Genomic DNA, 26,872 nt, shown 5'->3' with positions numbered 1-26,872 from the left:
TATAAATCTTTTTTTTTTTTTTTTTTTTTTTTTTTTTTTTTTTTTTTTTTTTTTTTTGAGGCAGGGTCTCACTAGGTTGCCCAGGTTGGACTTGAACTCACTATGGAGCCCAAACTATCCTCAAACTCACATCGATCCTCCTGACTCGGCCTCCCAAATGCTGGGATCACAGGCCTGTGCCACCATACCTGGCTACTTCTTTTCCTTCAGAAGCAACACATAAAGCAAAGAAATAAATTTCACCCATCTGCCCATTAGCAAAGAAATGAATTCCTGTACTTCAGACTTCCCTTCAGACACCTGATTATCTCCTTTTCCATGCGTTGCTGACTTTTTTAACCTAATGAACTTTTCTATTCCCTCATCTCTCACGTGCTCTTCAACTCATTCCTATCTCAAATTGTTCTTCCCAGAGGGCTGTTTCGTTTTGTTTCCTTTTTGAGGCAGAGGACAACTGAAACCAGAAGCTTCACCTGAGCTACATTCCCAGACCCCACTTAGTCTATTTTGAGACAGGGTCTTGCTGAGTCGCTCAGTTGCCCAGTGGGGCCTCAATCCTGCGATCCTCCTGCCTTGGCCTCCCAGAGTGCTAGGGGGGGTGTACCACCGCACCCAGCTGCGTTCTTGCCCCATTTCTGTCCAACTGTGTCTTACTTCACCGCCTGGCAGCAGTTGACAGCAGTGCCATTTGTCCCATGAAGCTTCTCTTCCTTGCTCTGCTGCTGCGCACACTCTGATTTCCCCACTGTTTCCTGGACTACTCCTCCGTCTTGTCAGTAGCGTCGCCTCTTCCGCCCAAGCCTCTCCCGCTTCCTGGGGTTCTCTGCTGGTCTTCCTGATCTTCCATCTATGTACATCACCCCTGGGTGATCTCACCCACTCCCACGGCTTCAAAAGCCAACTGCGTACACAGCGTGTCTCAAATGCACCATCTCAGACCCAGAGCTCTCTCCTGGCCTTCACAGGGTTGTTTTATAACTAAATACTAAAGGACTCCCTCAGGGTGCCCGCGGATTACTGCCACACGGCATGTCAGCTTCCCCTCAAACCAAATTTTGATCTATGCTCCCTATTCCAGTGAATCACACGCACCAAGCCAAAGACTAGATGATAATCCTTGATCCTTGCTGCTCCCATTCTCCATACCCAGTCAGTGCCCAAGCCCTCCTGATTCTCAGTGGCACCATGCCTGCCTAGTAAGCATAAGGTCCTGAGTTCGATTCCCGGTGCCAGGGAGAAAAAAAAAGAGTATACCTATTATGACTCCAAAGTTGCCACCAAATAAATAATGGTGAGTGATGATGAATAATCAAATGACCAAACAAAACGTCAGATTAAAAGTCATACCAGGGCAGGCACATTTTACATATGGACTTTGTTTCCCTCCCTTTCTTTTCTTAAAATAACAAGTGAGCTATCATTCCCCTCACATAAGCCACTGTTCACAAAGGGCTCATAATGTATACTCACACAAGTCAGCCCAAGGAAATTTCTTCCTGAGCTTTTACTTTCTCCCTCGTTTCTCCCTTTCTGGCTGCACACAAAGTTTCTAAATGAAAGTTGAAGCATGCTTCAAAGAGCCTACACATATGTCTGACTTTTTCAAAGTCTGCCTATTGCCCGGTCTGCTCCAAAACCATCTATAAACTTCATAGTTTATGTACTCGGGGTAAAAAGAACCCACAGTAACATTTTATTTGAACCAGAATGCCAAAGCATTCATTAAAGCTGAGCACACCTGCTCTGGAATACAAAGTCAGAGATTTATGTGAACTTGTAAAGTTAAGACTTGCTGATCTCTGGTAGGATTTATATTTCCTTTAAATAAGCATTTCCTCTTCCCGATGCAATATTTTTTCAAGTTTATTTCAGCGACTAACCTACTGGCATAAACAGATATGCTGCTCATGCTTTATTACCTGTTCTTTATCCTTTTTACCCACTGCTTGTCAGATATTTAATTTAGGGTTGCGGGTGAAAATAAGCAGGCCCAACCATGAGGCCTAAAATTTCTTACTCTATATTTAGCTCGTTAGTGAAGTCATCTTTTCAAAAGGATACCTTTGCAGTTGGAGTCCACGTTTAATTCAAACCATTTCAGTACAGTGACACAGAGCTCTGGTCACCGGTATGGGGAGGGCAGGGGCTACCTCACCGTTAACGTGTCACAAGCACGACTCCCTCAGTTACTGACCATGCTCACTCCTGTATGCAGTCCTGTCAGCAAAAGAACGTTTTCACTCAAGAAAGATGCCCTGTTTTGAGAGTGAGGTGCTAATGCCTTCAGGAGGGCGTTGTGGGGTTTGCTTCTCGGTGCTGGTTACCTTGGACAGCTTCATGCCCAGGACGGTGAGTGTCACTAATCCGGCACAGCAGACCAAAGCGCTGGAGCTGGAGAGTCCGGAACTTGGCGGGACATTTCCATCTACCAGGCAGTTCATCCCAGTTGGGTTACTAAGGCCAAAGTGCTCCTGAGGATGTAAGAGAAAGCAGCCATCGTAATCTCAGTGTTGGATTCAAGGGGTGGCAAAACTGCCTTCCAGTCCCCGGAGAACAAACTCCATCAACTTCTCACACCATCTATAGACACTAGTTGTGCAGCTCAGTTTAGTGGAGATCACATATGATATCGGATTTATCAGCTCCTACCCAAAAGGTAAGGTGATCTGAACCTAATGTTTACTTCGTTCTACACGAATCCAGTCATCCCTTTCTAAAAATCACTTTAAATGTTTTCTTCTTGGTAATTACTGATTTGAACAAATACGGAAAAAATGTAAAGCCATTTTAATTCAACTTGCCCCACGGCAACACAAGAAATACACACTGAGAAGCAAGGTAAGTCGATCCCTAGGCAGGGGCTTGTCTCCATGCAGGGTGTTGCTTCCAAAAGTTCCAGACTTTCTCAGTCCTGCTTTAGTCACAGGAAAACCTAAGCACCAGGAGATGAAGAGACCTCCCCGAGATCACACGCAGAGGGCTGGGGATCGGGCCCAGGTCTCTGGTTCCCACTTGAGAACCTCTCCGCTGCAGTTAAAAACCAGGCCAGCAGCTGTCACCATGATTTAATGTAAGTCAGCTATGTGAGGAAATCCAGGGGTTTTATACTAGAGTTTACAGATACAATTTGGCCATATGGTAGCTATAAAGTCAGCCACGTTAGAACTGAGCCACAAATGTGCATGTCGACTCCAAACGAGGCAGGGCAACTCTAATTCCACAGAGACGTAAACCCAAAAACACAGTCGAGGTCTGACTCAGAGATGGAGAGCACCAATACACTACCACGGATACCGAAGGCTAGGATGCCTTGGACAATATGTTATAACCTCTGTGGTTTAGAATTAAAAATAAATTCAAGGCTACCTCCTCCTCAGGAAGTACCATCATCTTCACAAAGTACCAAACAACTCAAGACCAAAGTACGAGTTACAATTATATTACTTAATCATGTATTTCATCAGACATATTATTCTAGGGAGAAATTTCAATAAACCAGTTAAAATAACCAAGTAACAACAAGACTCTGCAAATAAAAGACTGGTTTGTTCCCTTAATTTCTGTCCTTTTATCTTAGTTGGCAAAATCTGTGCACCACAAAAGAAGAGATTCGTTTGGGTGTATTTCTCTTCTTGATTTCAGTCATCTCAAAATTTCCTTCCAGAAATACAAATTAGAAGCTGAGACATGGCCGTTGCTGATCCCTTCCATACATAATGTCAAGCAGCTTGTTTAAAACAGGAATCCTGGGATGATACTGCACACTTCACTAGAAACTGGTCCACGGGGTGCCTTGAATGTGAATCGTCCTTACAAACTTACCATGCCATATTTCAAATGAAACGTGCAACACTCAAAAATTCAAGTGGGTTGTGCCAGATTCTGTAACAGCTCTGTCCCAAAAGGATAACATGTTCAATTTCATACAAACAGATTATCCTCTGAAATTTTCTAGTATCTGAATCTGAAGGTTTTCTGAATGGGATAACACTTAAAAGACTTTTTTGGCAGAAGTTCATCATACAAACCTGCTTTTTGCACATAAATTGTCCAACCAAAGAGGGCAGCTTAAAGCCCTAAAAGGCTCAAAAGAAACACAAAATAATGTGTATCACTTATCCATATACTACATATGCATATACATGCATATACATGCATCTTGTTATAAGGAAGATCAAATTGCCTTTTCAAGGCAAATGCTTCCAAATACTGTAATTCCCACTAATGTAAATGACAAACCAAATGATTTGAAGATTTAAAACCTGCCAATAACTTTTCCCAGAAGTTATTATCACGTGTCCGGGAGAAAGACACACAAAAAAGAGAGAAATGAGTTAGTAACTCTAAGACTAGATCTGCACAGTTAGAGCACAGGACTGCACGCCAGATATAATTCTGCCCCATTTCTGCCATGGGTCTGTCCCTGAGTCCTGGATTATTCACAGCAAAGTTTCAGGTAGGGCCACAAGGTAGTCAGGAACAGGAGCTCTCTAAAACATACATAAGTCTGTTTGCTTTCAACTCACAAAGGCAAAATCCACCTTTTCATGTCCTTTACCTATGATTCTATATGTAGTCACTCTACCCAAAATACTTATTGGAAAAATAAAAGTACCTCTAAAACAGAAAACACCGATTTTTTTTTGCCCTCCATGCTGTTCTAATTATGAGAGAAAGTGGAAACAATTCATCTTCCTGCTCTTTTACATGACATTAGAGGTTTTCAAGGTAGCTATTCCATGCTTCTATGAAACTACCTACGCTGATGTACTTTATTACACCTTCTATTTTTAACCCCACCTGAAATACCAGTAACACACACATTAACACACACTGAAAGTCAAGTGTCACCGAGCATAGGGTCATTCTTGCAACAACACAGAGATAGCGGTAATGTCATTTACAGACAGATCTGAGCTTCAGGTTACTGTAGCACAGAGGAGTAGAGCCTGAATCTGAACCCGGGGCTGTCCAGCCTACTCCTATATGCCCCAAGAATGAAATGTAAATACATCTCAAGGATGCATCAACAGTAAACGTGAGTGAAGATGGAGAAACCAGAGTTGGTCAGCTGCGCCTAATTTGTGAACAGCTTGCTGTCTGCAAGATCCTGACTGCCCCCTGTGGACAGTACCCACGGGTGCCATTTCCTCCCCACCCTCTGAAGCCTAAGCCAGCGAAACAGAAGAGAAACGGCAGTTAGTACTGAAAGGAGACAAAAATGACATAGTAAACAAAGTAAAACTGACATAATACACACCTTCTAAAGCAACTTACCTGAACTCCTTTAAATCCACACAGGAAATAGTTGTGCCACAGAGGCTTGGATTTGTCAATCTGCACGTCAGTGGTACTAGTACTGAAGTCCCTGCAGAAAAAACGAGATGCCTCATTAAATCCGCAGGCCGAGAGCTGCGCGATTAGTGGGTGACTACTGCCACCTTGTGCCGAGACCGCGACACTGACGCTCTCCTTTCTGTCCACCTTCATTCAGCTCAGGTACTTACTTCACAGTGTGCCCAGAACAACGAACACCTCCGCTAAGAGAGGAAGGTGCGGTAGCCTTGGAGACCAATCCACTGCTAGCCGACCCTTTGTGTTTCCCGAAACGTAGGGGAACCAGCATGTTCTGGCAGAATCTACAATAATCTTCTCTTCCACATGGGCCCTTGTTAAACGTGGCCCTCCGTGGGGCTCACGGACGGGTCCTCCCTGCCCTCTTGCTCCACGCTTTCTCCTCCCGTCCAATCTACCTCGTGCTTTGAGGAAAAGAGGCGACAAGCAAGCGAAGCCAGTGGCAGAACCACTGAGCTAAATCCGCTGCCCACAACCAATTATTCTAATAGATTATCAAAGGTAGGATTCTCTGAGTTATGCTCGTATAAATTAACAAATGAGTAAACAGCTAAATGAAGGAATAGAGAATGGTCTTATGGTGAAACGCCAAGTCATCCATGTAGAAGAAACAGTACGTTCCATGACTATTTCAAAAAATAAATCGAAGGTGCTAAAATTGGAGAACAGAAATGTGATGAGAAACGAGACGTTTACATAGACATCAAGGATTTCTCCCTGAAATCCGTACTCACTGACTGCAAAGAAAGAAAAACAGTAGTTTCGTGGCAGAAAAATCTGGCAGACACCATTTTAGTCAAACACTCAAAGTTAATATCACCAGTAAAGAGACATCATGTGTGTCCTGGATATAATGCAGTGAGGATATGTCCATGGACATGTGCGAATTCTTTGCACTGTTTTCATGAATTCTTTGTAAATCAAAATGTATTTCAAAATGAAAATTAGCTAAATAGATAGACAGATAAGACTCCTAAATCATCCAAAGGATAAAATTTGTGAATTGGGCAGGGGTTAACAGGAAAGTGGGAAAACGAAACAACATTCCCCATTCACTGTTCTTCAAATGATTTACTAAATATCTACTATGCGCCAGTCACTGAAATAGGCACCTTAACTCATTAATATAAATGCATCGTCTCCATCAGAGAATATTTAATTCCTGACATCTCCAGAGTGTAAGGCATGCAGAATAAAATCAAAGTAAGATTCAGAAGACTTGTCCTTTAAGAGTTTGAATCTTACCAAGATGACACGAACACAATCAAGGCCAGCAGTAGTAAAGTCAGGTGGTGTGTCTAACGGGAGACGGGATGCAAGGCTGTGGGGGTCATCCTCAGAGAAGAAGGGGTTGCAGGGGCTCGGGAAGGCTGCGCGCTTCTCCAAGGAGATGCATTCCGACTGCAGCTGACCAGCACCTTATTCTACTACCACCCACACAACTTAAAATACATTCCCCTCAACTAACAGGAGGTCACAGAATTTGGAAGCAGCTGTGTTCACAAATCTGATGGGTTCTATCGCTAACTAAGAGATCTTGTAAGTCATGAAGGAAAATAAAAACAAAATGGGAGGATGTGGGTTAGGAAAGATGGAGAGGGAGGTTGCACTGGTATAGGGTGCTAGCTGAGCAACGGTAAGGGCAAAAGGAAAAAGTCCCATCTTCAACAGAACAGGCGGTGTTGCTCACGTCTGCTATAGAAAAAAAACAACTGCTCTTTACCTGTTTTTTTGTTCATTCCATCATCCTTATCTTGCCTTTTGCTTAGTCTTTTCCAGAAGTTCAAAAGCAGGTGTTTTCCCACCAGCCGCCTCCCTGCACTGTAACACCCAGCAGCTCTCTCCTCTCTGCTCCCACACTGCAGGATTCTGAAGATGTACTGCTGGAAATGAGCAGACACAACTAACTACACTGATACTTTCCCCTTTCGCGCCTCATGCATTCACTTGTCTTCCAACAAACTTTCTCCCAGTTCCTACCCTGTGTATGTGCAGTACTGGGCCAGACCATCCACATCACTAATATGAAACGCTCACAGATTTGACAAAATATGCACAAGGTATGTATCCTGAAAATAACAAAATATTTCTGAGGATGAAAGGTCCTAAATAAATGGAGAGATATGCCGTTCTGTAGATTGGAAGATTCAATACTGTTAAGGTCCAACTCTCTTCAGAAAAATCTATATATCCAGTACAATCCCAAACAAAATACTGGCATAGACATTGAATAGCTGGTTCTAAAATTTAAAACGAAGTGCAAAGCCCATTAGAATAAATCTCTTTGAAAAAGATAACATTAGGAGACTTAAGGTGACTTCTTCTAAAGCTAGTTATCAGAAAGTATGATAATGGCATAAAGATAGACAAAGAGATCAATAGAATAATGGCCAGAAACAGACTCTCACATTGGTCTCTTTGTCTATCTTTATGCTAATAAGAGGTGGGAAATAATCAAAGAGCTACATGCAAAACAATCCCAACTCTTATGCCACATATGAAAATGAACTCAAAATGGATCATAGGCCTGAACATAGGTACTAAAACTACACACTTCTGGAGGGAAACATGGGGAGGGAATTTCAGTGACACTGGGTTTGCAGTCAAAAAGTAAAAGCTGAGAAAGAGGAAAAGTCTATAGTATGTCATTAAATGCAAAACTTTCCTTCCTCAAAAGGCACTATAAAAAGTGAAAATCCAAACCACAGACTGGATGAAAATAAAATATATATACGTATATATACGACAAAGGACTTCTACCTATATATGAGATTGCCTTGGGTCATTTGACTAAGTTTAAGCACTAGAATAATCTATTGTGCATTAGCCAAACTGTCTTTTCCTGAGGCCAAGGCACTGGAGAAGAGAAGCAGCTGTCCCTGCAGTCTCAGAGCTGAAGTCCACCGAGGGACTCGGTAAGCAGGGCAGGTAATGATGACACAGCATGGCGAGACGCTGTGGCTGCAGAAGCAGGGGTCCCAGAGCAACTCAGGAAGACAGCAGACCCGGCTCTGCTAGAGATGGTTACCACAGAAGATGGGAGGTACCCTCTGGGCCATCTTCATCTTCGAACTGCCCAGTATCTAAGACAATGTCTAGCACGTGGGAAGTCTTCTGTACATGTTTCTTGAGTGAATAAATAAATATTGAATCACGGCCTTAAATGCTTTTAAACATCAGCTATGAAGTAGCAACAAATTACATGATTTCCTCTAGGTTTGATATTTTCTAAATTCACTCATTCAAGAAAAAACACTATCACATCTTCATACACACACACACACACACACACACACACACACCACACACATTAACACCCTAAATACTCACGGATACAAGGGATTTGTATTGGCCAGGTGGAGAGTGTAAGTCTTCACAGGTTCCACAGCTATTAACATATCTTGTTCTACAGCCATAGGAAGAACAGAATAGCCACAATAATCTATGTGTTCGCCTAGAAAAAAAAAGCAAATTTATCATTGCTAGCGTATGAAACAAGAGAAAACTCATCAAGTTAACATAAAAGAAAAACTTCATCACAAGCCAGGATTTTACAGAAAATAAAAGTGTGGACAGGGAGTTACTTGGTTTTCTTTTTACTCCAGATATCTGGGCCAGGAACTGCTAGCCATCCATGTATTAGTGCCTGTTCATTTCTGGAGTTCTTTTAACCTTAACCTTTTTTCCCAATTTCTAATGATCATTTTCAAAATTTATGCCATGTGAGTAGTCATATGAGCAACAAAACAACTAATGTCTCCTTCCACTGTGGCGTTCTATTAACTTTTTAAAAATAGAAACAACTGAGACTTAAGTACACTCTCCCTTATATTAACACTAGCAATTAGATCAGCACTGATAAGTCGTGTGTAATGTACTACACAGAGCTAGGGGAAAAAAAGGAAGCTAGAAGAAGATGTATAATCTGCACTTTCAACGTATAAACAAATATTGAGGAACAAACTATTCTCCTTTTCATTCTTCTTCCTCTACAATTCAACAGTAGGAATTTTTTTCCTATTATACCATAATGCAAATTACCATTTAAACTCAATGTGGTTACTCATAGGGTTTAAACACAAAATAACAAATTCAAGCAAATGGGCTAAGCAAGCTCATTTATTTCCCTGGTACATATTTTTATATCTCATTGTTCCTATGGCAGAAATTAATCAACTAGGAAACAAAATTAATAGCAGGCAATTCAACTGTATAATTATATTTTTGTTCTACATATTAGAAGGAACAAGGCTTTTTGTTTTACATTGATGTGCTCCTTAAAATAAAATAATAAAGATTTTTTAAAGATTAACAATGATTGATGGAGAATTGGTTTTCAAAATTCTCTTTCTCCCCAATTACCTTCAAGAAGACAATAATAAAAAATAAGTAGAAAACACATATGGAGGCAAGCAGACCCCTAGGGAGGCACTCTTTCTGCTGGGGAGACCACGCCCCCTCTGAGAATGAACAGTTCCTCCCTTTGTCAAAACTGATTAAATAAAACCAGCTGGGTGGGGATCAGAGAGGAGCAGGAACTGCTGGTGAAGAAGGACAAAACTATTCCATCCTCAGTATCTTGAAAGAAACCATAACAGTGCTTGTAACAAAGACTGACACTGATTTCATCCCATGCATCGATCAACCGTATTCGAATCACAAACCTATCTCCCACTTCTGCAATCAGAAAATAGTCAACAAATCTACTAGAATACGAATTCTGTATCAGGAAAATCCTACTTTCAAACCCAAGTGAAGCATGGCCTTCTCTTTCCAGCCCTTGGCGACAGGGACAGCATCTTCCTCTCGCTCTGCATTTCCGCCCTTTTCCACACTTGTGCTCTTCACTTCCATCCATGACTCTCACCGCCACTCTGCTCCTCTCTGTGGACCTCAGCACCAGGTTCCAGCCCTGTCTCCATCCCAAGCCCACAAGAACCCAGAGAACATCCAGGTGACTGACCTGACCCAGGGCCCAGCTTCCCATCCTTTGATCTCTGTGCACCAGTGTCTTTCTACTCCTGTGGCCTTGACACTGCCAATGAGGAGAGTAGGGAGAACTTCTTGTCACCTAGAACTTCTCTACCCATGAAATTCGAGCTCCAAATCTCATACTTTTACCTAAATTTCCCATTCTGCTCTCTCCCTTCACTTTACCCCACTGTGACTCCCCCCATTTGCTAAGCCAAAACACCCTATGTTCATTAAATCTTCTACTATTTGCTTCACAATAAAATAAGATAGTTTGAGTTGTTAAAGTTAAACTGGATGATAAATGCATGGGAGTTCTGTGTTCTACTCCAATTACTTTTTTATGTTTTCATTTTCCATTCTTAAAAAAGGTTTTTTAAATCTTCCTTTGATCTTTAACCTTCTTTGACTCCTTTCTTGGACCCTCAGCCCATTTTCTCTTTATAAAAGGTGCTGACACTAGAGGCCACCCCTTACAATGTTCCTGAAGAGTCTTCTGCAGCCTCCTTCAGGTCTGGATTGGGTAACATTCCTCTAACTGCTACTGTAGCCTATCAAATAATGTTTTAAAAATATTTCAGCTCTAAGTGTCTTTGTTCACACAGAATTTTAAATGGATGTGAAATAAGTTACAGAGATGAATGAGAGGCTGCTCTAACTGGGCCCTTTGCATGGCTGGCAGCCTGAGCAGTCAGTGCCTGCACCAGCTCTAATCAACCCACAGGGCTGTGCAGGTCCCAGTCGGGAGGCTATGCCAGTAGGTACTAAGAATACCCTGCCGAGGGCCGGGGATTTAGCCCAGTGGTGCCGCTGCCTGCCTCGCAAGCGCAAGGTCCTGAGTTCGATCCCCGGTACCAAAAGAAAAAAAAAGAATACCCTACCCCTGCCATGGACTGTCAGTCCTAGGAGGGTGGGGACTGTGCCTTCTTACTCTCACCACAGGACGTAAACGACAGCTTCAATGGATGGAAGAATAAACTGAAGGCTTCCTTCTGGCAAGATTTCATGGGTCTTTTTCTGTGTTCCATTCAACTTGTTTATTTCACATGAAATATGCTTTTATGATACAGTGTTCTCCTTGGCTTTTAAGATATCATTTGTGGGCCAAGGACTTAGCTCAGTGGTTCTGCTGCCTGCCTAGTAAGCACAAGGACCCGAGTTCGATCCCCAGTACCAAAACAAAAAAAAAATTCATTTGTCATCATTCACTTCGGCTGCCAACTGGACTTAGTTAAGAGGCACCTAGATAAATGGTAAAGTACAATTTCTGTGTATGTCTGGAAAGAAACTGGCATGTGGTACACTCTATTGTGATTCTCTTTCTGTGGCTGATACACCGGCCTTTCATCCTTACTCTCTCTTTGGTGTTTGCTCTGCTCAACCATGAAATGATCCTGCTCCCAAGGCTCCAGTCTTCAGCAGTCTGCTCTTCTACATTCAGTTTCCCTAAACAACTGATCTATTCCAAGGGTTCCCAGCTATGTGCCACTGATCCAGATCTACACCATCTCAATGAGCTTCAGAAACACATACCCAAATGCCTTTCTTGGAATCCAAAGTCACTTCAAACTATAAAACAGATGTATAAGCTCTATCTCCTCTTGTAGGATTCCTCTCTTGGAAAACAGTACCAATATCTACTCAGCTGTTCAGCATGGAGTTTATCACTCAATCCTTGCAGTTAGACACCTCGTGGCAGAGAACTAGAAGGCAGATCCGACACCTTTCACTGCTTAGCTGCCTCTGCTCTGGTGCAGGGTTCCACAGGGGCCAGTAGTATTTAGAAAGTAGTAAAGATTTCATTGTTAAAACAACAGCTCATAAGAGAAGACACAAACAAATTGTTTTTGAAAATTTCAGACTCTAGGCCCCCTTTGGGAAAAGGTTAACCTCTTGGGTAGATAAGTTATTATGCAAAACAAAAACAACAGGCATTCGGAAACAGTATTCAAGATAATAACTGAACATGTAAACAGAAAGGAGAAATAAAAAGGCACTTTCTCTACTTCCTCAGCAAAGTATGTGTTACATAAAGGTCTAAGGTTTGTTTTAGGTGGCAAACATTTTTATATGGAGAATTTTTTAATTCTTCTACCTGCTCTCCAAAAAGTGTCTTAAAAATTGGCTGCAGAACAAAGTGATCCACTGGGTCTACCAAAAGAGTGGGGTTTTTTTGGCTTTAGTTGAGGCCTTTTGAAGAAGAAAAAACCTATTCAAGGCTGACGGATATGGTTGATTTCCTAAAACATGCTTCAAACAGAGCACAAAACCAGACTGCAGAGTTTGGTAAAGCAATTTTCAATGGCCAAGCCTTGCATTTATTGTACAAAGCAAAGGATCTTGTTTAATGCAAAGACAAACTTCATGGTGCACCATGCCAAGGAGTGCATGGACACCGTTGCTCTCAGGCCAACTTTTACAGCAGAGCCCTTTGAACAGAATCTTAAAGACTGAGGGACATTGGGCATGGACGGGATGTGGGGTTCTAGTTAGAGGAAAGGGCAGGGGAGACCAAAGATAGAACCAAAACAAGATGAGACTCAACTCCTCAAACACTAAGCACATCCTAAATCTGTAAACACATTCACGAGAGAGGTACTCTTCCACATTGATGTCTAGCTAGCAGCTACTGCTTCCCTTATGCTCTGGATCCAGAGAGGCCTGGACACCCAGGTCATTGTCAAGGACACCGTGGCTGAGGAGACACAGAAATGATCTGAGACAGCTTCTCTTCCTAACCTCTGGGCAGCCAAAGCCAACGTTTACAGAAGCCAGCACAGCCTAACAAAATGCTCTGGAGCATGGAAATGTTCTGGGTCTGTGCTGTCTAAACAACACTGAATGGTGGCTGGCACAAGTGAGTGTAAGTTTTATTTCACTACAATCAGTTCTATTTAAACAGTCACACATCTCTAGTGGCTCCCTACAACAGACAATATAAGTATATATCGTCAGCCAAAGCAAAAATTATCATTTATGTCTTCTTTTTTTTTTTTTTGTACCGGGGATCAAACTTGGGACCTTACACTTGCCAGGCAGGCGATGGCCCCACTGAGCTAACTCCGCAGCTCATTTGTGTCTTCTAAAAAGGGACAGTGACGATATCATGCACAATATCCTCCACACTAACCTTGACGATGGATCTCAAAAATTACAGATAAGCAAGATACTACTTGTTGGACAACTCTGTACGAAATTTACAGGCTTCTGATAGCTACCTTGATCTAGAATAAATTGAGAAGCTAGCAAAATAGGTTCCACGTGGCTTTAAAATAATGCTTCAAAAATAACACTGTCTCAACAAGACTTGCTGAAAATTCAGACAACCTTGCTGAGCAAAGTACAAGCAAATAAATTCAATATCCTTTTGTGGAAAACAAGCAATTTAAACCCCATGAAAGGGATTCATGAAGCCTACCAACTTCACTGCTTCACCTGGGGAAAAAAAAAACTCACCAGAAATAATCAAATGATAAAATAACTAATGCTGTTCTCACCTGTGTCCTTTCTAAATGAACTACTGGCTGAACTAGAAACTGAAAATTATTCACATGCCATGAAAGAAAATTGTTAAGCAAATTAAAGGATACCAAATTTTGCTATTCAACATGTTGAAGTTATTAAAATAATAATTATGACTTATATAGAAACATAAGAAAATATTTGATATATTAAATGAAAACGGTATGTGATCTAACTTAAACTATATCAATTATTATATACATAGGAGATGGACAGAAAAATGTCAGACATTACTGTTAAACAGCTGTAATTTACTACTAAACTGTAGTTCAACTCAGAGCTATTCCATAGGAGAAAAGATAAATTTACCTAAAAAACCTGAAAAACTTGGACCATACTTTTAGAAGCAAGGAACTATAAGGTCAGGATTTCCCTACCCAGTGAATAAGTGTGAAGCCATCAAAATTTCTCACTACAAGGCCAGGGATTAGCTCAGTGGCACCCCGCCTGCCTCACAAACACAAGGTCCTGAGTTCGATCCCTGGTATTGGAAAAAAAAAAATCTCACTACAGACTAAAAATGTAATCTGTGGTATTTCTAAAAAAAATTACGAACTACTGGATTTCAAAAACTATACTGACTTAGAAAACAAATGGATAAAATTAATATTATTGAATGGATTGGAAAAGATGAAAGTAAAATGTGTTCCTTATATAGAAGTATATTGTGGTGGTGAAATATTCTCTATGAAGGAAAAATTAAGAAAGCAGTATACTAACAAAAATTTGGATCTTACTAAAGGAGAAGAGAAGAAAGTTTTGAAATACCTATTATGTTGACTCTTCCTGGTGCTCGAACATAAAACTTGGGAAAGGATCCGAACTTAGACTTAAACATCTCCTTCAGCTTCAGCAATCTGAAAACAAGAGAAGACTATTTCAGATTCTATATTAGAAAGCCCGTAAGGGCCTGAGTGTACAGTCCAGTGGTAGAGTCTTGCTTACCATGCACAAGGCCCTCAGTTTAACCCTCAGCACCATGAGGGAAGGGAGGGTAGGAGGGAGAGGAGAAAGCAAGCAGGCCCATAAGTCACATGTATGCACACACCCACATTTCATATAACTGCCACCTCTAATTATTCCAAAACAAAGAAGAAAAATCCAAACTCTTCTAGTGCCATTCTACCTCAAAAACGCTAGGACAACTCTGGAACAAGCAGTGTTATTACCTCCTAAATCACACAATGGTACAGCTAAGCCCACTGAAGAATTAAAAAGCCAGCATTGACATATCCAACAGAAAAATCTCTTTGCTTCAATTACAAAGACTATATCTGTGCATAATTTTTAATAGAGGATACCCCAATGGGATTGGATTAAGACCCACCCTAAAGAAGCAGGACCTCATCTTAATTTGATTACATCTGCAAAGATGCTAATCCAAGCCTAGTCACATTCTAAGGCTCCAAGTGGACACATTCTGGGGGCAGCTGGGGTTTACAGCGTTCAAGCCAATACAGGAAATCCAAAGAAAACTAGGCTGGTATAAGGAGGCTGTACTTGGAATTCTAACAGGGCTCCTATCCCAATGCCAAAATTCAGTACGTCCATTTCCCTTGGCCTACATTCCTTAAACTCCAGAAACCAAGCTAGATACTCTGCTTATATCCCTTCCAGGTCCAAACTTCTTCTAACAGACTCAGTAATTTGATACCGTCAAATATCTTCCATCAACCCTGTGACATCCACTGTTTATACCCCATGTTTTATTGCATCACAGTAATAATATCAAGATAGGGCACACTTATTAAAGCCACCCACATTCAGGAAGTCATTGACCAGTCTTAGGGAATACTTACTTGTAAGAAATGGAAACCCACACACACCAAAAAAAGTTCAAGAAAAAAGGTGGAAATGTATTATGGTGATAAAAGATATGCTGAATACGGTCAGAAGTTGCAGAGGCAGGAAATTAGACCGTCACCAACAACTTTGCGTAGGCTGCCGTCTTCGGCTCTCAGTCTTGCTACACCACTCTCATCCCTCCAAAGGGACTGGAGATTTCTGCATGCTGCCTGCCTCTGTGACCTTCTTGGTTTCTGCCTCTCTATCCGTTTAGTCTCATGACCTATGGCTGGGCCGCACATGGCTTCCTAGCTCTGGTTAGCCCATACTATGTCTTATATATCTCTAGATCCTTCACTTCGAATTCTCAAAAGGTAGAGGGTGTCAGGCAGAGTTTAGGTCTGATATCCATCCTGGGGCAATCATGAGTGGCCAGAGGGTATGGTCATTTGGTAGCACATCATTCAAGAAACAATTACTGGACTACCAGGTGGATGCTGGCAAGAGCAGCTGTCTAAGTCTGAGTCTCCGTCTATATACAGAGAATATGAAATATTAAATTACCTACAAGCAGAAAAACAGAAAGACCACAGTGAGCTCCTGGAACAAGAAATTGAGTGAAAGAAAGGCTAAGATTTAGCTCGGTGGTGCCACCACCTGTCTTGCAAGCGCAAGGTCCTGAGTTTGACCCACGCACAAAAAAAAAAAAAAAAAAAAAAAAAGAACTTCAGTCAAAGAGAAGAGAAGAGACCCAGAAAAACAAAGATTAATCTAAAACCACCACCAGAAAGTAAAACCCAATCATTAAAAAATGGAAGGAAGCTGGAACCTTCCTTCCTTCTTTCCTTCCTGTTTTCCTTTCTTTCCTCTCCCATCCTCTTCCCTTTAATTTTCATCAGTCTGGGGACCAAATTCAGGACATCATTCACACTCTCCAACTGCTGAGCTATACTTTCAGCCTCTTATTTTTCTCATAATTAATAGAATCTTGCTATGCTGCCCAGAAAAACTATGATCATCTCTTGGAAGTCCTGTTCAACCAGGAGCAATTAAAATCACTACCAGAATCTGGCAGAAAATGTTTGACGTGCATTTGCAGGACTTTGGTCAAACTTGAATGTGCTTAGTCTGAGCTTTGATACCTTTGCTCCAAGATGCTTTCTAAAGAAGTTTGCTGTCAAGAGCTGAAGGCTGACACATAGAACTACAAAGAAAACAATGCCAGAAAATCATCTCTTCTCGCCTCTTTGAGAGACCGAGGGCAGGAAATGGGAGAGAATTCAGCAGCACTTTTCCCCTCTAAAATCAGGACAGAAATCACAGCTCACACTGCAATGAAGGAGAACCAGGAATTAATGAGTAAAATTGCAGAACTAGATGAAAAATTACAAAAGTGTACAAAGGAAAGCAAGGAGTATAAGAAGCAAGTCTCAGATCACCGCAGGAAGCATGCAGACTTTATAACTCAGCTTCAGGACTGCCTACATCCAGATCAGAAGGACCAGAAGGCATCAGATGAAGATCTCATTTTCCAGCTTCGAGAGCTGTGCAGGGAAAATGTATTCATGAAAGGACAAACTGCTAGTCTTGAAGAGACTATAAATGTCCATGAGATGGAGGCAAAAGCTAACAGAGATACTGAGGCTGGTGTCTGGAGTCAACAGGGGACAAAGCAAAGCTTCCTCCCAGGGCAGAAAAGAAGAACAAGCTGACCCAGAATTGTCTCAGTACTGCAGAGACAAAAGAAGCTCTGGAAAGAGAAGTTAAGATCTTCCAAGAAAGGTTGCTTTCTGGCCCATGGGCCTGGGGTGCCTCAAAGCAGGAGCTGAGCCTCCTAAACAAAAGCTCTGAAGAGTTGGAGAAGAGTTTGAAGGCTAGTCAGGATACAGCCGTGGCCTCACAAAGCCAGAATTCCTTATTTAGGGAGAAAATTGCAGCCTTCCTTAGAGGACCACAGGAAACGCCATTTTGGAGAAGATTCAAGAAATGGGCAGCCAGGTAGAGAGCAGGATGAGGAAGGCTCTCAGCTTGAATCCCAAGTATCTGAGCTTGTTGAACAGTTGGGAAATGAGTTTGAGTCTCACCGGAAAACTCTACAGAGGGCCCTGAAAGCAGAAAGCAGGCTGGAGCCTCTTCAGGGCCAGCTGACAGACCCAGAGGGAGAGGTGGTTTCTGGAGAAGTTTTGCGAGACAATGTGAATTTTGAGAAACAAAATATGTTAAGTTTCTGGATCAGCTTTCAGAAAAAAATCAAACTGAACCAGATGGCTGCTGAACTTGGCTTTGATATGCGTCTGGATGTAGTTTTAGCTCGCACAGAACAGCTGGTCCGCCTGGAGAGCAACGCAGTCATCGAAAACAAGAATCACCCACAATTTACAGAGAAAGTTAAAGACTCAGAAAGAAAGGATGGAGAGCAAAGAGCTGTGCATGAATCTCCTCTGTCGGAAAATAGCCCAGCTGGAGGAGGAGAAGCAGTTGCGCACTGCCTTGGCTGCGGAGAGGGACGAGGCCCAACTCACCAACAGGAAGCTTGAGAAGACGGTAGAGAGGACGCAGAAGGAGCTAAATGCATGTCACCAATCTAGCACTGAGCTCAAAGCCAAACGGGCTGACACCAACGAGCTTAAGGCCAGTGTGTGGCTCCGTCTCCTGTTTGCAATCGCCTAGTTACCATCAAAGTTTACACAAAAGACGAACAGCTTGTAGTGGACATACCGGAAAGGAAGTGAGGAGAACTTCCTGTTATTTCTTAGAGTCGCGCAGAAAAGGTGAGAACTACATAAATCAGAATGTTGTATCAAAAAAAATGGAAGCCGGGTATGGTGGCGCCCGCCTGTAATCCCAGCACTCGGGAGGCTCAGGCAGGCAGATTGCCATGAGTTCAAGGCCAGCCTGGGCTACATGGTGAGACCTTGTCTCAAAATTTTTAAAAAATTTTTTAGCCGAGTGTGGTGGCGCATGCCTGCAATCCCAGCATTTGGTCGCAGAAAAGGTGAGAACTACATAAATCAGAATGTTGTATCAAAAAAAATGGAAGCCGGGTATGGTGGCGCCCGCCTGTAATCCCAGCACTCGGGAGGCTCAGGCAGGCAGATTGCCATGAGTTCAAGGCCAGCCTGGGCTACATGGTGAGACCTTGTCTCAAAATTTTTAAAAAATTTTTTAGCCGAGTGTGGTGGCGCGTGCCTGCAATCCCAGCATTTGGGAGACTGAGGCAGGAGGATCGCTGTGAGTTCGAGACCAGCCTGGGCTCCATAGTGAGTTCCAGATCAGTCTGAACTACATAATGAGACCCTGTCTCAAAAAACAAACAAAAAAAATTTTTAAAGAAAGAAAATAGGAGGTGTGAGGAAAAACGATGAAAAGCAAAATAAGCTCACTGGTTGGTAAATGGCCAATTGTAAAAGTTAAAGAATAAAAAAAACTAACAAGGCAATAGTGTATTTTAAAGATACAGTACAGACACATGTAAGGATGTTAAGAAGACACTAAAAAGAAAAAAAGAAAAGAAAAGCTCATAGGATAGGAGACCAGGACCTGTGCAGTTAGACAGACCTGGGCTTAATTAAATCTCTTTTCTACTTATAAAATTTATTAACTGTATTTATCTTTTCATGAGGTGGAAATCTGCATCTCACAGTCGTTGAGAAGATTAAATATGGCAGTGCAGGGACAAAGTGCAGCCCAACACTGGCAGGCAGTACCTGCTTGAAAATGCTTCTGTTCCTCTTTCTTCATCCACTGGTTTAGTCCCATCCTACCTGGCAGCATGTGACTCAGAACCCAGCAGAAAAGGCTGTGTCAGCCTGGACGCTCTGCTAGAGCACTGGGGGTGTCGCTGATGCTGCCGCCGGACCGGGAGCTGGGCTCTCTTCCCACCTGCTTCCATTTCACAGAGAGGACTGAAACAACTGAGGCTGTCTCCAGATTGTAGGTGAAATGACTGAACGTGTTAGTGTTTTCAAAAGAAGAAGTGGGGGAGAAAAAGAAGATGATGAAGCAAATAGTGAGAGCGTAAAGAAGAAAACAGTCCCCTACTTTCTAAGGGTATTAAAAACATGTAAGTACAAAAGTACAAATTTTTCTCAATTCCAAAGAAATAGAAGAGCAAAGAAAAGTATCTCATATGTAAAAAAAAATAAATAAATAAATGCATCAGAACACATAAGAACATATAATTATAAAATAATTTGATAGAATTGACACAGGAGTCACACTGATTGATGTGACCCTAATACACCTACTCAGACAAAAAGAATTTGCAATTTGGATTCTAAAACAAGTCCAAACTATATGCCACATGCAAGGGATTCAACTAAAAAAAGTGATTTAAGGGCCGGGGATTTAGCTCAGTGGTTCGGTGGCTTGCCTTGCAAGCGCAAGGACACGAGTTCAATCCCCAGTACCAAAAAAAAAAAAGTGATTTGGAAAGGCTAAATTCTCTTAAATAAGCTGAATGAAAAAAAAAGTGAATGCACAGCTGTTCTAAAAAATAAAAATAACATTAAAAGCACAGCCTCTAAAAACCAATGAGCCACATGTTAAGCAATCAATAAAATTCATAGCCCTCAACACTTTCAGCACTAAAAGGATGATAATTAAAAAAAAAAAAAAAAAACTAAGTCCCCAGCTCCATAAGCTAGGAAAAAACCCCACAAAGTAAACAAAAAGAAACCCAAAAATAACTCCCCAAAAAGATAAAACCAGAAAGTAATTGTGTGGGGTCAGTGCTTAGCACTGAAAAAAGAATAGATGAAAACTAGAGACTAATGCTGTTTATGAATATTGATGCAGAAGTTCTTAGTAAAACATTAGTAAATATAAGACAGTATCACATGCAGAAAATAACCTATGGGCAAGTAGAATTAATTCCAGGAATGCAAAGTTTAAAATATTAAAATAAGCCAGGCACAATGACACACACAGAAGCTGAGGCAGGAGGACCAAGTGTTTGAGGCCAGCCTTGGGTATGCAGCAAGTTCAAGGCCAGCCTGGACTATATTGGAAGACCCAGGCTCAAAAAACTAAAAATAAAATATTAAGAGATCCATTAGGGGCTGGGATTTAGCTCAATGGCACCATGTGTGCCTCATAAGCACAAGGTCCTGAGTTTGATCCCTTGTACCCCCCAAAAAATCCATTAAAATAATATACCACTCAATCTAAGGGAAAAAATCATAGAACACCCTCTGTAAACATGGAAAAACTTTTAATAACATTCATTCATTTATTGTAACACATAACAGATTAAATACTTAGAAATTAACAGATGTGCAAAATTGATCTGAAAGCTTTAAAAATTCTTGAGGGACACAAAATAGACTTTTAAAATGGAAAGACATCCCTTGTCCCTTGGGTAAGGAAGATACAGTTCTCCTCAAGTTATATTAATCTGAACTCCAACTTCAAATTATACCAAAAATTTGGTAGATGGAAATAGATGAATGATGGCAAAAGACCATACGGAAAATTTGTACAAATAATGAAGGGAACACTGGGAGGCCAAGTAACCCTACCAACTTGAAATGTAACATACTATAAACCACCTCTGTCATGAAAACCATGACATATCAACACATGAACGGACAAGCAGGCTTCAGTGGAATACCATGACATCCAGAAATACAAGGTGTGATTTAAAAATATGGTGAATGTTTAAATTTTTTAAATTTATTACAGTAAAAGAAACACTGCATTAATCCCCTGAAAATACTCCCCGTCTCTTTGAACATTTGTAGCCCAGGGTTCTCGTCATTTCTGAAGCACTTCTAGAAGCCCTCTTCCATGAGTCTCTTTACTTGCGCTATCATGGCTGCCTTGATGTCCTAAATCAACTCAACATGTTTATTCTTCATGTTCATTTTTATTTTGGGGAAGAGTCAAAAGTCACATGGTGCCAGATCTGGTGAAGAAGATGGACAGGGACACATCGTCACGTTTTATAAGCCTGCATTTTTACTGGGTGATAGGTACTTGGCAGCATTCGCTGTATTTTGTGCAACTCATAAAGACACTCACAAAGGGAGACTTCCAGAACTGCTTCAGGAAGTGAAAGGAAGGGTGGGATGAGAGTACTTGACCCTAGGGAAGTCTCTTGAGGGCAATTAATGCCAAATGTGTTTTTTACTGTAATACGTTTTTTCAATTTAAACATTCACCTTATAGTTTAATCACCTCTGTACACGCAAATACATATAAAAAGTTAGGATATGGTAAAAGTGGCATCTCAACTCAGGAAGCAAAGATGAACTTTTTAATAAAGAATGCTAGTAAAACTCATACCGCTTTTAAGGAAAGAAAAAATTAGATCATATCTTATGCGACACAAGAATATATGCCAAATGGATCAAGTCTAAATGTAAAAATGAAACCATACAAAACTGGACAGAAGAACTAGACAAAAAGTTTTGGTATAATTTTGGTATAAGTTTTTAAACTGTGACTCAAATCCAGAGGTAATGTTTCAAATTTGCTATTTTTGACTGTGTAATTTTTTGAAACTTTTATAACCAAAATACAACTAACAGAAAATACTATCTCCCCAAATTTTAAAAAGCTCTTTAAAATTATATGAAAAAACTAAAGACATAATCACAAAATTCATAGTAAAAGATAGCTTAAAACGGAAATAAAACATATGAGATGTTCAACCTACCCTAGCATTAGAGAAATGCACATTAAAACTACACCAAGATATCACGTTGCTGAAAATTCAACAGCAACAACACATTCTATTCCTGAGATTCCGGGAAAACAGGCATTCTTGGTACAACATCTTACAAAAAGATAGGCACCATGTAGAATTTACCCTGAGGCTACCCTCCAACAATATGAACTACCTATGCACCGTTATTCATTGCAGGGAAAATCAGGATGCCAGAGTGGTGAGCAGCAGCAAAATTCAGCCTCTCCGAGATCCAGAATTCAGACTCTGGAACATAGGAAGTAGCTCAGTAGGAACAGAAGTAGCTTAGTCAGCAAGGAACTGACAGGAAAACTGAAAGCTACGGAGAAGTTTGAGAGACGGAGCACAACACAGAGAAGGAAACCAAATAGTCTAGACCATTCCACTGGATCCTGGCTCATGGCTGGTGGGGAAGGGTGGCCAGCTCTGTAAAACCAAGGTGAGGGTTGGGGGCTCCAAGAAGAAACAGTGGTTATGGCATGGCTGACAATGCAGGATCCAGGGGAGCCCACACTTGTTATGATGTGTAGGGACAGCATGGGGTTTTACTCCAAGGAGACCTCCTCCACATGGCAGACAACAAACAGCTGAACAGGGATTTCCAGAGCAGGTGCCCATCATATTGCCAGAAAAGCTTGGTCAAGGGCCACTGCAGGAAGGAGGTAATTGTTTGATTCTGGTACTCAGAACATCTGGAGGTCAGTTTTACTTCAGGGTTCCCAGGGTCCCACAGTTTCCCGCTGAAAGGCAACAGAGGCGAACAGGAAGGAGGCTGGAAAGAGACAGGATGAGGGATTTGAGCTCCAGCTGGGAAAGACATGAGCTCCTTCCCCATGGTGGGAAGCCAGGCCCATCTTGAGTTACACTGGTTCTGAGTACTCCGGTCATTGAGTACTTGGGTCCTCACCCTACTGCCTGCATCCAGCACAGGTTTGGCATCTGATCATCTTCCATGGCTACCAGCACAAGTGGGAACACATCTTGTCATGGCCCCTGCCACGGCTTGAGGTAAACAGAGGATCTCTGGAACGGGGAAAGGGAACATCTCACAAACCACAGTCCAGAGGCTAGGCAGGGAAAACCAGGAATTACATTTTTCTGCATCCACTGAGAGGATTATATTTTTGTTCTTGGCTCTGTATAGATATTACATTTACTGATTTATGTATGTTAAACCATCCTTGCATCCCTGGGATGAATCCAACTTGGTCATGGTACATAACCTTTTTGATGATCTGCTGCATTCTGTTTTTACCCTAGCATTAGAGAAATGCACATTAAAACTACACCAAGATATCACGTTGCTGAAAATTCAACAGCAACAACACATTCTATTCCTGAGATTCCGGGAAAACAGGCATTCTTGGTACAACATCTTACAAAAAGATAGGCACCATGTAGAATTTACCCTGAGGCTACCCTCCAACAATATGAACTACCTATGCACCGTTATTCATTGCAGGGAAAATCAGGATGCCAGAGTGGTGAGCAGCAGCAAAATTCAGCCTCTCCGAGATCCAGAATTCAGACTCTGGAACATAGGAAGTAGCTCAGTAGGAACAGAAGTAGCTTAGTCAGCAAGGAACTGACAGGAAAACTGAAAGCTACGGAGAAGTTTGAGAGACGGAGCACAACACAGAGAAGGAAACCAAATAGTCTAGACCATTCCACTGGATCCTGGCTCATGGCTGGTGGGGAAGGGTGGCCAGCTCTGTAAAACCAAGGTGAGGGTTGGGGGCTCCAAGAAGAAACAGTGGTTATGGCATGGCTGACAATGCAGGATCCAGGGGAGCCCACACTTGTTATGATGTGTAGGGACAGCATGGGGTTTTACTCCAAGGAGACCTCCTCCACATGGCAGACAACAAACAGCTGAACAGGGATTTCCAGAGCAGGTGCCCATCATATTGCCAGAAAAGCTTGGTCAAGGGCCACTGCAGGAAGGAGGTAATTGTTTGATTCTGGTACTCAGAACATCTGGAGGTCAGTTTTACTTCAGGGTTCCCAGGGTCCCACAGTTTCCCGCTGAAAGGCAACAGAGGCAAACAGGAAGGAGGCTGGAAAGAGACAGGATGCGGGATTTGAGCTCCAGCTGGGAAAGACATGAGCTCCTTCCCCATGGTGGGAAGCCAGGCCCATCTTGAGTTACACTGGTTCTGAGTACTCCGGTCATTGAGTACTTGGGTCCTCACCCTACTGCCTGCATCCAGCACAGGTTTGGCATCTGATCATCTTCCATGGCTACCAGCACAAGTGGGAACACATCTTGTCATGGCCCCTGCCACGGCTTGAGGTAAACAGAGGATCTCTGGAACGGGGAAAGGGAACATCTCACAAACCACAGTCCAGAGGCTAGGCAGGGAAAACCAGGAATTACATTTTTCTGCATCCACTGAGAGGATTATATTTTTGTTCTTGGCTCTGTATAGATATTACATTTACTGATTTATGTATGTTAAACCATCCTTGCATCCCTGGGATGAATCCAACTTGGTCATGGTACATAACCTTTTTGATGATCTGCTGCATTCTGTTTGCCAGTATCTTATTGAGGATTTTTACACTTATGTTCTTTAGGGAGACTGGCCTATAGTTTTTTCTTTTTGGTACCGGGGATCAAACTCAGGCCCTTGCGCTTGCAAGGAAGGCGGCAGAACCACTGAGCTGAATCCCCAGCCCTGGCCTGTAGTTCTCTTTTTTGGTTGCAACGATCCTTCTCTGGTTTTGGTATCAGGGTAATGCTTGCTTCCAGGAATGACCAAATTTGATTATGGTGATAAATGCACAACGCTTTAAAAATACCATCACTCCACTGCAAACTTTAAATGGGTGAATTATATGGTACGTGGAAATCAATAAAGCTATTACAAAAGATAATAATCCAACAGTTTAAAAGTTAATTCCAAAGAAAAGGAAGAGGTACCACTACAAGGAGAACAAAGAAAGCTAAAACGGTGAAATTTGAAGTCTTATAGCTTGGGAAAAAGCATGACTAGAACGCAAAAAGAAAATATGAGCACTTCTATTTCTATTTATTTTACATAAAAAGAATAAAAAAAGAAATGATCTTACTCCAATGCACCGTGAGGCTGACTAGTGTCTGCATTTTGAGGAAAGAACCAGAGTTCTTCAAGGAGACAGGCTCGCCTCCCCAGGGCTCCAAGAACTGCAACCTGCAACCAATCCAGGTTTGTGGACTGCACCACCTGGATCCAACAAAATACAGCCCTCCTGATGAGTATGTGGCTTCAAAAGATTCCTACAAGGGCCAGGGATTTAGCTCTGTGGCACCCCGTGTGCCTCACAAGCACAAGGTCGTGAGTTCAATCCCCAGTACCAAAAGACAAGGTTCCTAAAAATAAAACACTGCTTGAAGCTGGTGATTTGAGCACACACATAGGTGAAAAACAAACAAACAAACAAACAAAGCAGAGCTTATCCAATTATTATGATCTCTTCTGTGGCCAGCACAGAATAATAAATATTAACATTAAGCACTGGTTGCATAAATACTACTCGAAAATCACAAAAGACGAGAAAGAATGCTGAGGAAAGTTTTAGATTTAGTGCATGTACCTGAATTTGTTACCATCATTCCACCCTACTGTGCAGGAGAAACTGGTCTTTATAAATAAAATTCTATGAAATAGAAACACTTGACATTTCTAAATGGACATGTTTTATATCATGAAAAGACTAAGCTGTCACAAGGCGCTGGGTTTATTTCATGGAACAAGTTCCTTGCGACTCATTTCACGCATGCCGAAGGATGCGTCCTTCTTCGTGTGAATACACAGTACAGTGCGAGGGTCCTAGCGTTACCCAAGGGCCTCCGGAGAATACACGAAGATTTTCAAAGTTATTCCGAAGTAGTCTACCACCACTGGTCTCCATAACAAGAAACCGTTCCTCTCTACTAACTAAACACACCTTTTGTTGGCTTGTGCCTGCTAGAACACTCTCAAGTCGAAGTCTGATGCTGTGAATTGATACATAAAGGTAAGAAACCAGGAAGCAGAACAAGCTTAGACCTGATACTAGAGGGAGAAACATTGTTTAAACAAGGAAGCCGGAGAGAAGCCACGCTCAGAAAGCCTTGGCTAGTGTAGCCATTTGAAAGACCACATTGAATTAGATTTTGGCTCAATAAATCAGCACACAGAATTTTTAGAAAAGTTGTAATTTTTTTAAAATCCTCCACGAGCCACCACTAAATTATCAGTTATTCAGCGGCTGGGTACAGCAACAAACTAATTCCCTGAGTGACAGTTTAGAGATTCTGGATTTTTTTTTTTCTTTTAAGGTGTAAAAGCCAAAGAGCTTCTTGTGTGTTTGTTTCCTGGGAATAGGTAGGATTCTTTCGAAAGCAGTGCCAGCTGCACCGAGAGGAGAGTGTTCACTGAAGCCGGGTGGAACGAATGTTCCTCCTTCAGCAAGAAAGGCGAGAAACCCTGCAGGCCGAGCGGTGCAGACCCTGCGAGCAGGCGGGTGCGCGGTGCGGGGCAGTGTCCCAGCCCAGGACGCCCCGAGAGTCCCGGGGGACGAAACTGC

The 26,872-nt window shown here is 41.9% G+C and overlaps 1 protein-coding gene and 1 pseudogene across 8 annotated transcripts in view; one reads left to right on the top strand and one right to left on the bottom strand.

The window, feature by feature from the left end:
• Positions 1-26,872, bottom strand: part of Galk2 (galactokinase 2) — a 108,750-nt gene that overhangs the window by 80,406 nt on the left and 1,472 nt on the right. For 5 of the 8 annotated variants that reach the window (XR_002025873.2, XM_010638446.3, XM_010638454.2 and 2 more), the window contains 4 exons: positions 14,617-14,705; positions 8,686-8,809; positions 5,278-5,368; positions 2,325-2,471 (listed from right to left, as the gene is read on the bottom strand). Coding sequence is in view for 7 of the 8 variants with exons in the window: in XM_010638446.3 (XP_010636748.1) it covers positions 2,325-2,471; positions 5,278-5,368; positions 8,686-8,809; positions 14,617-14,686 (432 nt within the window). In the remaining variant the exon portion in view is untranslated. Of the gene's footprint in view, positions 1-2,324; positions 2,472-5,277; positions 5,369-7,078; positions 7,239-8,685; positions 8,810-14,616; positions 14,706-26,872 lie in introns of those variants that run through there. The other 3 variants (XM_033765226.1, XM_010638463.2, XM_010638468.2) reach the window with 3 other exon arrangements.
• Positions 16,058-18,303, top strand: LOC104872650 (annotated as a pseudogene).

This window comes from Fukomys damarensis, unplaced genomic scaffold (assembly GCF_012274545.1).
Source record: "Fukomys damarensis isolate Sample0158 unplaced genomic scaffold, DMR_v1.0_HiC HiC_scaffold_17, whole genome shotgun sequence".
NCBI classification, from domain to species: Eukaryota; Metazoa; Chordata; class Mammalia; order Rodentia; family Bathyergidae; genus Fukomys; species Fukomys damarensis.
The sequence above is the reverse complement of the archived record's forward strand: the minus strand, read 5'-3'. Positions and strand labels throughout refer to the sequence as shown.